Genomic DNA, 9770 nt, shown 5'->3' with positions numbered 1-9770 from the left:
ATCTCTCATTCTTCTAAACTCCAATGAGTATAGGCCCAATCTGCTCAACCTTTCTTCATAAGACAACCTCTCCATCTCCGGAATCAACCTAGTGAACCTTCTCTAAACAGCCTCCAAAGCAAGTATATTCTTCCTTAAATAAGGAGAACAAAACTGTACGCAGTACTCCAGGTGTGGTCTCCATCATCATCATCATCATCATAGGCAGTCCCTCGGAATCGAGAAAAACTTGCTCCCACTCTAAAAGTGAGTTCTCGGGTGACTGTACAGTCCAATACAGGAATTACAGTCTCTCACAGGTTGGACAGACAGTGGTTGAAGGAAAGGGTGGGTGGGACAGGTTTTCCGCACACTCCTTCCGCTGCCTGCGCTTGTTTTCTGCATGCTCTCGGCGACGAGGCTCGAGGTGCTCAGCGCCCTCCCGGATACTCTTCCTTCATGCCCTGTACAGTTGTAGCAGGACTTCCCTACTTTTATACTCTATCTCCCTTGCAATAAAGGCCAACATTCCATTTGCCTTCCTGATCACTTGCTGTACCTGCATACTAACTTTTTGTGTTTCACGTACAAAGACCCCCAGATCTCTCTGTACTGCAGCATTTTATAATCTCTCTCCATTTACATTATAACTTGCTTTTTTATTCTTCCTACCAAAGTTGATAACCTCACATTTTCCCACATTATACTCCATCTGCCAAATTTTGCCCTGCCCTGACGAAGGGTCATCGACCCGACACGTTAACTCTGCTTTCTCTCCACAGATGCTGCCTGACCCGCTGAGATTTCCAGCATTTTCTGTTTTTGTGCCAAATGTTTGCCCAATCACTTAGCCTGTCTATATCCCTTTGCTTTTCCACCCATCTTTGTATCATCAGCAAACTTGGCTACATTACACTTGGTCCCTTCATCCAAGTCATTAATATAGATTGTAAATAGTTGAGGACCCAGCACTGATCCCTGCGGCACCCCACTAGTTACTGTTTGCCAACCGGAAAATTACTAATTTATCCTGATGCTCTGTTTTCTGTTTGTTAGCCAATCCTCTATCCACGCTAATATATTACCCCAACCCCGTGAGCTCTTAGCCGGTGGCATCTTATCGAATGCCTTCTGGAAGTCCATATACACCACATCCACTGGTTCCCCTTTATCCACCCTGCTCATTACATCCTCAAAGAACTCCAGAAAATTTGTCAAACATGATTTCCCTTTCATAAAACCATGCTGACTCTGCTTGATTGAATCATGATTTTCCAAATGTCCTGCTACTGCTTCCTTCATAATGGACTCCAGCATTTTCTCAACCACAGATGTTAGGCTAACAGGTCTACAGTGTCCTGCTTTCTGTCTCTCTCCTTTCTTAAATCGGGGCGTTACATTCCCATCAAACACAGGCCATCCAAACACTCCTTCAAACGCAGGCTGGATACTCCCGTTGAACTCAGGCTAACCAGATAGTGCCATTAAACATATCAGTGGAGAGTTAACAGAGCTCTGTAGTCCCTGGGACCACTTTATGTCACTGGCAGCTTGTCTATGGCTCCTCTGCTGCAGATAGGGGTTATGGGGAGGAATGGGAGACCCCCGGACAGGAAGACTCAGGTATTCCCCATGGATTTAGCGCACATACATCCAACATGATCCATCACTAGCCGAGTACAGAAGATCTTTGTGTTGTGTGAATACAGCTTCTTCCCTTTCAGGTCTCAATACCATGCAGTTACAGAACCTCGCTGCACTGGCCGCGGCTGCAAGCGCAGCTCAGAACACTGCGCCGGTCACCAACGCACTGACCTCAGGCAGTGGCTCCCTGAGCGCATTAACCTGTTCAGGTAAGGGCACCAATGCATTGATCATTGTCTGACTAACCTGATTGAACTTTTTCAGGAGGTAACAAGGAGGGTTGATGAGGGTAGCATCTTTGATGTAGTGTATATGGATTTTAGCAAGGCTTTTGACAAAGACCCACATCTCAAACTGGTCAGAAAATAAAAAGCCCATGGGATCCAAGGGAAAGTGGCAAGTTGGATCCAAGATTGGCTCAGTAGCAGGAAGCAAAGGGTAATGGTTGATGGATGTTTTTGTGATTGGAAGGATGTTTCCAGTGGGGTTCTGCAGGGCTCAGTACTGGGTCCCTTGCTTGTGGTATATATCAATGACTTAGACTTGAATATAGGGGGTATGATTGAGAAGTTTGCAGATAAAATTGTCCATGTGGTTGACTGTGAGGAGGAAAGCTGCGGACTGCAGGAAGATATCAATGTACAGGTCAGGTGGGCAGAGCTGTGGCAAATGGAATTCAATCCGGAGAAGTGTGAGGTAATGTGTTTGGGGAGAGCGAACAAGGCAAGGAATACACATTAAATGGTAGGACACTGAGAAGTGTAGAGGAACAAAGGGACCTTGGAGTGCAGGTCCACAGATCCCTGAAGGTAGCAGGCCAGGTAGATAAGGTGGTTAAGAAGGCAAATGGAATACTTGCCTTTATTAACTGAGGCATAGAATACAAGAGCAAGGGAGGTTATGCTTGAACTGTATAACTTTCTTCACCCAGAGGGTGGTGGGGGTCTGGAACTCACTGCCTGAAAGGGTGGTAGAGGCAGAAACCCTCACCACATTTAAAAAGTACTTGCACTTGAAGTGCTGTAACCTACAGAGCCACGGATCGAGAGCTGGATTAGGCTGGGCAGCTCTTTTTAGGCGAGAACAGACACGATGGGCCTAATGACCTCCTTCAGTGCCATAAATTTCTCTGATTCTATGACCAGAGCCAGCAGTTCCATGAGTGCATTAACCAGTTCATCTGAGGCCACCAATGCATTGACCAGAGCCAGCAGTCCCCTGAGTTCATTGAAAAATTTATGTAAGGGCACCAACGCATTACCACAGCCAGCAGGTCCGAGTGTATTAACCTCTTCAGGTAAAGGCAGTAACTCATTGACCACAGCCAGCAGTCCCCGAGTGCGACCACCAATGTCAGGTAAAGGCACCAATGCATTGAGTGCCCCAGTCCTGAGTGTAGGTAAAAGCACTGATGCATTGATTAGGCCCCCAGTCCACTGAGCACACTAACCAGTTGAGGTGAGACACCAATGCGTTGACCACAGCCAGCAGTCCCCGAGTGCATCCATCTCGAGTTCACTTAGCATTGACTGTGTCTCGCCATGGAGATTGACGGGCACTTTGCACACGTGAGATGTGTGAGGTGGATGTCTAGGGACTTAGAGGGGAGCATTAAAAAAAAAAGGAACGCTTATGTCATATACCAACGGCTAAATACTTTAGAATCTTTAGAGGAATATAGAAAGTTAAGAGGCAAAATTAAACAGGATATTAAGAATGCTAAGAGAGCACGAGAAATTCTTGGCTAGTAAAATTAAGGAAAACCCTAAGATGTTCAAAATATATTAAGAGTAAGAGGGTAACTAAGGAAAGAGGGTAATCTTTGTTTGGAGGCGGAAGATGTTGGTAAAGTTCTTAACGAATACTTTGCATTTGTTTTCACAAAGGAAAGGGGCAATGCAGATTCTGCTATCGAGGAGGAGTGTGATATTCTGGATGAAATAAATGTAGTGAGAGGAAGTATTAGGGGGTTTAGCAGCTTTGAAAGTAGATAAGTCCCCAGGCCTGGATGAAATGCATCCCAGGCTGTTGAGCGAAGTAAAAGAGGAAATAGCAGAGGCCTTGACCATCATTTTCCAGTCCTCTTTGGATCTGGACATGGTGCCAGAGGATTGGAGAACTGCTAATGTAGTACCCTTGTTTAAAAAGGGAAAAAGGTATAGGCCGAGTAATTACAGGCCTGTCAGACTAGCCTCAGTGATGGGAAAATTATTGGGAAAAATCCTGAAAGACAGGATAAATCTGCATTTGGAAAGGCAAGGATTAACTAGGGACAATCAGCACGGATTTGTTAAGGGAAGATCGTGTTTGACTAACCTGAGGTAACCAAGTGGGTCGATGAGGGTAGTGAGTACAATGTAGTATATATGGACTTTAGCAAGGTTTTTGATAAGGTCCCACATGATAGACTGGTCATGAAGGTTAAAGCCCATGGGATACAGGGCAAAGTGGCAAGTTGGATCCAAAATTGGCTCGGAGGCAGGAAGCAAAGGGTAATGATTGATGGATGTTTTTGTGACTGGAAGGATGTTTCCAGTGGGGTTCTGCGGGCTCAGTATTGGATCCCTTGCTTTTTGTGGTATGTATCAACGATTTAGATTTGAATATAGGGAGTATGATTAAGAAGTTTGCAGACGACGCTAAAATTGGCTGTGTGGTTGATAATGAAGAGGAAAGTCATGGGCTGCAGGAGGATATCAATCTACTGGTCAGGTGGGCAGAGCACTGGCAAATGGAATTTAATTCAGAGAAGTGTGAGGTGATGCACTTTGGGAGGGCTAATAAGGAAAGGGTTTACACATTAAGCGGTAGGTCACTTAATAGTGTAGATGAACAAAGGGACCTTGGAGTGCTTGTCCACAGATCCCTGAAAGTAGCAGGCCAGGTGGGATAAGGTGGTTAAGAAGGCATACAGAATGCTTGCCTTTATTGGTGGAGGCATAGAATATAAGAGCAGGGATGTTATGCTTAAATTGTATAGTACTTTGGTTAGGCCACAGCTGGAATACTGCGTGCAGTTCTGGTCGCCGTATTATAGGAAGGACGTGATTGCACTAGAGAAGGTGTAGAAGAGATTTACTAGGATGCTGCCTGGAATGGAGAATCTTAGTTATGAGGACAGATTGGATAGGTTGGGTTTGTTCTCATTGGAACAGAGGAGGTTGAGAGGAGACCTCATTGAGGGCATGGACATAGTGATAGTAAAGGTCTATTTGCATTGGTGGAGGGGGCTATTACGAGGGGGCATCGTTTTAAGGTGGTTGGTGGAAGGTTTAGAGGGGATTTGAGGAGGAACGTCTTTACGCAGAGGGTTGTGGGGATCTGGAACGCGCTGCCTGGAAGAGTGGTGGATGCAGAAACCCTCACCACTTTTAAGAGATGGTTGGATGGGCACTTAAAGTGCAGTAACCTGCAGGGTTACGGACCTAGAGCTGGTAATTGGGATTAGACTGGATCACCTTTTGTTAGACGGCGCAGATATAATGGTAAGTACTGCAGGGAATAGAATACGGCCAGGGTGATCTCCTGGACTAGTTTCGATCGCCTGGATGGGTCAGAGAGGAATTTTCCCAGATTTTCTCTCCCTAAATTGGCCTGGGTTTTTATCACATGGCTCCGGTTGGGGTGGAGTGTCGAATGTTTCAGTATAAGGGGTGTCGCAGTTGTGTGGGGCGGACTGGTTGGGCTGGGTGCTCTTTGCCTTTCCGTCATTGTTCATAGGTTTATATGTAACCTTCAGGGCTGCTGACTGAGAGCCGTGTGGCTCTTTGTCGGCCGGCGTGGACACGATGGGCCGGAATGGCCTCCTTCAGCGCTATAAATTTCTATGTTTCTTTGTGTATTGGGATGGTTGAAACATAGAAATTAGGTGCAGGAGCAGGCCCTTCGAGCCTGCACCACCATTCAATAAGATCATGGATGATCATTCCCTCAGTACCCCTTTCCTACTTTCTCTCCACAACCCTTGATTCCTTTAGCTGTAAGGGCCATATATAACTCCCTCTTAAATATATCCAATGAACTGGCATCAACAACTTTCTGCGGTAGGGAATTCCACAGGTTAACAATTCTCTGAGTGAAGAAGTTTCTCCTCATCTCAGTACTAAATGGCCTACCCCTTATCCTAAGACTGTCCCCTGGTTCTGGACTTCCCCAACATCGGGAACATTCTTCCCGCATCTAACCAGTCCAGTCCCGTCAGAATCTTGTAAGTTTCTCTGAGATCCCCTCTCATCCTTCTAAACTCCAGTCTATAAAGGCCCAGTTGATCCAGTCTCTCCTCATATGTCAGTCCCGCTATCCCTGGAATCAATCTGGTGAACCTTCGCTGCACTCCATCAATAGCAAGAACGTCCTTCCTCAGAATAGGAGACCAAAACTGAACACAATATTCCAGGTGAGGCCTCACTAAGGCCCTGTACAACTGCAGTAAGACCTCCCTGCTCCGATACTCAAATCTCCGAGCTATGAAGGCCATTTGCCGCCTTCATCGCCTGCTGTACCTGCATGCCAACTTTCAATGACTGATGAACCATGACACCCAGGTCTCGTTGCACCTCCCCCTTTCCTAATCTGCCACCATTCAGATAATATTCTGCCTTCGTGTGTTTGCCCCCAAAATGGATAACCTCACATTTATCCACATTATACTGCATCTGCCATGTATTTGCCCACTCACCTAACCTATCCAAGTCACCCTGCAGCCTCTTAGCATCCTCCTCACAGCTCACACCACCACCCAGTTTAGTGTCTTCTGCAAACTTGGAGATATTACACTCAATTCCTTTATCTAAATCATTAATGTATATTGTAAAGAGCTGGGGTCCCAGTACTGAGCCCTGCGGCACTCCACTAGTCACTGCCTGCCATTCTGAAAAGGACCCGTTTATCCCGACTCTCTGCTTCCTATCTGCCAACCAGTTCTCTATCCACGTCAGTACATTACCCTCAATACCATGTGTTTTGATTTTGCACACCAATCTCTTGTGTGGGACCTTATTAAAAGCCTTTAGAAAGTCCAAATACACCACATCCAAGGGTTCTCCCTTGTCCACTCTACTAGTTACATCCTCAAAATATTCCAGAAGGTTTGTCAAGCAGGATTTCCCTTTCATAAATCCATGCTGACTTGGACCGATCCTGTCACTGCGCTGCTATTTCATCTTTAATAATGATTCCAACATTTTCCCCACTACTGATGGCAGGCTAACCGGTCTATAATTACCCATTTTTTCTCTCCCTCCTTTTTTAAACAGTGATGTTACATTAGCTACCCTCCAATCCATAGGAACTGATCGAAAGTTGATAGACTGTTGGAAAATGATCGCCAATGCATCCACTATTTCAAGGGCCACTTCCTTAAGTACTCTGGGATGCAGACTATCAGGCCCCAAGGATTTATCGGCCTTCAATCCCATCAATTTCCCTAACACAATTTCCCACTTTATAAAGATATCCTTCAGTTCCTCCTTCTCACTAGACCCTCGGTCCCCTAGTATTTCCGGAAGGTTATTTGTGTCTTCCTTCGTGAAAACAGAACCAAAGTATTTGTTTAACTGGTCCACCATTTCTTTGTTCCCCATTATAAATTCACCTGAATCTGACTGCAAGGGATCTATGTTTGTTTTCACTAATCTTTTTCTCTTCACATATCTATAGAAGCTTTTGCAGTCAGTTTTTATGTTCCCAGCAAGCTTCCTCTCATACTCCATTTTCCCCTCCTAATTAATCCCTTTGTCCTCCTCTGCTGTATTACAAAATTCTCCCAGTCGTCAGGTTTGCTGCTTTTTCTGGACAATTTATATGCCTCTTTCTTGGATTTAACACTATCCTTAATTTCCCTTGTTAGCCATGGTTGAGCCACCTTCCCGTTTTATTTTTACTCCAGACAGAGATGTACAATTATTCAAGTTCATCCATGTGATCTTTAAATGTTTGCCATTGCCTATCCACCGTCAACCCTGGCCTACTCCTGTACCTATTGTCTATGTTTCTATGTTAAAGAGGGTCAGTCTGTTATCACAGGTTTGTTTATCACCTTCTTCCTTTGACTGTAGGTTCTTCGAGCAGCAACAGTACAAACTCCTCAGTAAACCCAATGGCATCTCTGGGGGCTCTGCAGACACTGGCGGGGGCGACAGGCGGCCTCAATGTCAACTCGTTAGCAGGTGAAGGAAGCCGGTCCAATCCAAATCAACGCCGCTCTTGCAATGTTCAGCCTCCTGTCTGGTGTGCAGGGGAGGGAAGAGGGTCCGGGCTCCTGTCCGGGGCGGGGGGGGGTCCGGGCTCCTGTCCGGGGCAGGGGGGGTCCGGGCTCCTGTCCGGGGCGGGGGGGGGGTCCGGGCTCCTGTCCGGGGCGGGGGGGGGGGGTCCGGGCTCCTGTCCGGGGCGGGGGGGGGGTCCGGGCTCCTGTCCGGGGCTGGGGGGGATCCTGGCTCCTGTCCGGGGCGGGGGGGGGAGGTCCGGGCTCTTGTCCGGGGCGGTGGGGGGGGTCCGGGCTCCTGTCCGGAGCGGTGGGGGGGGTCCGGGCTCCTGTCCGGGGCGGTGGGGGGTCCGCGCTCCTGTCCGGGGCGGTGGGGATCCGGGCTCCTGTCCGGGGCGGGAGGTGGGGTGGGTCCGGGCTTCTGTCCGGGGCGGGGAGGGGGGTCCGGGCTCCTGGCGGGGGGGGGGGGGGGGGGGCTCCTGTCCAGGGCAGGACGGTGGGAGGGGGTCCGGGCTCCCGTACGGGGTGGGGGTCTGGGCTCCTGTCCTGGGCAGGGGGGGGGCGGTGGATCCGGCTTCCGACTGTTTAATCTTTAATGTTGCTGTTTTGTGCAGCAAATACTGTAAGATGATGTGAATTGTGGCCATGATCATTCCTGTCCCCAGGTATGGCAGCGTTGAACGGTGGACTGGGAAGTGGGGGTCTATCGAACGGTACAGGCAATACGATGGACGCTCTGACCCAGGCCTATTCTGGGATACAGCAGTATGCAGCCGCAGCCCTCCCCTCCCTCTACAACCAGAGTCTTCTGACCCAACAGAGCCTGAGCGCCGCAGGAAGCCAGAAAGAAGGCAAGTACCACCAGCAGCGTCCCATCAGGCTCTGGGTGCCTGCCCAGCTCCAGTTTGCCCAATGGAGTCTGGCAGTCAGGCCTTGTCCCGCCCATGGGGTTTCCCAGTGCAAGCACAGGGAGGAGCAGGAGATGGAAGCAGGCCAGAGGCCAATGCATCGGGCCTTTATGGATAATGGAGGCTAAGCCCAATGCAGCCATCCTATGATATGATGAAATGGGGCTGTAATATCCCCACCCTCTAACCATCACTGCTGCCTAGTGTTGGTAAAAGCAGTTTGTTCCTTACCAAACTAACGGGCAGCGTGAATACCTCATGAATCAGTGTGCACTAGTTTAAAGCTGACTTGCCATGCCACAGGTTATACATGGACTTTACAGATGCTGCCTGTACTCAGTTATTCTGCTTGTGACGTGCTGTGTGTAAAGTTATTGGGAAGGACATTAAAGAAGCAGCCTTTTAAAACAAATCCATCCACCACCAAAGAACGATTTATATCGCACCTCTCACATCCTCAGTACATCCTAAAGTGCTTTACAAAGAATTACCTACTTTGCGGGTCACTGTTTTGGGGTCCGCTCACAGTGCGCTCTCCATGCACAGCCCCCCACCAATAGACCTATACTCAACCGTACTGTACCCAGTCTTGCAGCTCACTGTGTTTCTCCACACACACTGTGAGCTTAGATACGTGTGTGTGTGTGTGGGGCTCGGTGTGTGTGTGTGGGGGGCTCGGTGTGTGTGTGTGGGGGGCTCGGTGTGTGTGTGTGGGGGGCTCGGTGTGTGTGTGTGTGTGGGGCTCGGTGTGTGTGTGTGGGGGGCTCGGTGAGTGTGTGTGGGGGGGGGGCTCGGTGTGTGTGTGTGGGAGGGGGGCTCGGTGTGTGTGTGTGGGGGGCTCAGTGTGTGTGTGTGTGGGGGGCTCAGTGTGTGTGTGGGGGGGGCTCGGTGTGTGTGTGTGGGGGGCTCAGTGTGTGTGTGTGTGGGGGGCTCAGTGTGTGTGTGGGGGGGGCTCAGTGTGTGTGTGTGGGGGGTGCTCAGTGTGTGTGTGGGGGGGGGGCTCGGTGTGTGTGTGTGGGGGGCTCGGTGTGTGTGTG

General features: G+C 48.9%; 1 protein-coding gene across 1 annotated transcript; it reads left to right on the top strand.

The window, feature by feature from the left end:
* Positions 1-1703: 1703 nt before the first annotated feature.
* LOC139249758 (CUGBP Elav-like family member 1) lies at positions 1704-8861 on the top strand (the record flags this gene model as incomplete). The annotated part of the gene is made up of 3 exons (XM_070872546.1): positions 1704-1832; positions 7680-7790; positions 8491-8861. Coding segments are annotated over 3 exons (611 nt in total), but the record flags the coding sequence as incomplete, so codon positions are not given.
* Between the last annotated feature and the right edge of the window lie 909 nt (positions 8862-9770).

The sequence above is a fragment of the Pristiophorus japonicus genome, unplaced genomic scaffold, assembly GCF_044704955.1.
Source record: "Pristiophorus japonicus isolate sPriJap1 unplaced genomic scaffold, sPriJap1.hap1 HAP1_SCAFFOLD_3301, whole genome shotgun sequence".
NCBI classification, from domain to species: Eukaryota; Metazoa; Chordata; class Chondrichthyes; family Pristiophoridae; genus Pristiophorus; species Pristiophorus japonicus.
Note: the sequence above shows the minus strand (reverse complement) of the source record. Positions and strands in the feature narration are given on the sequence as shown.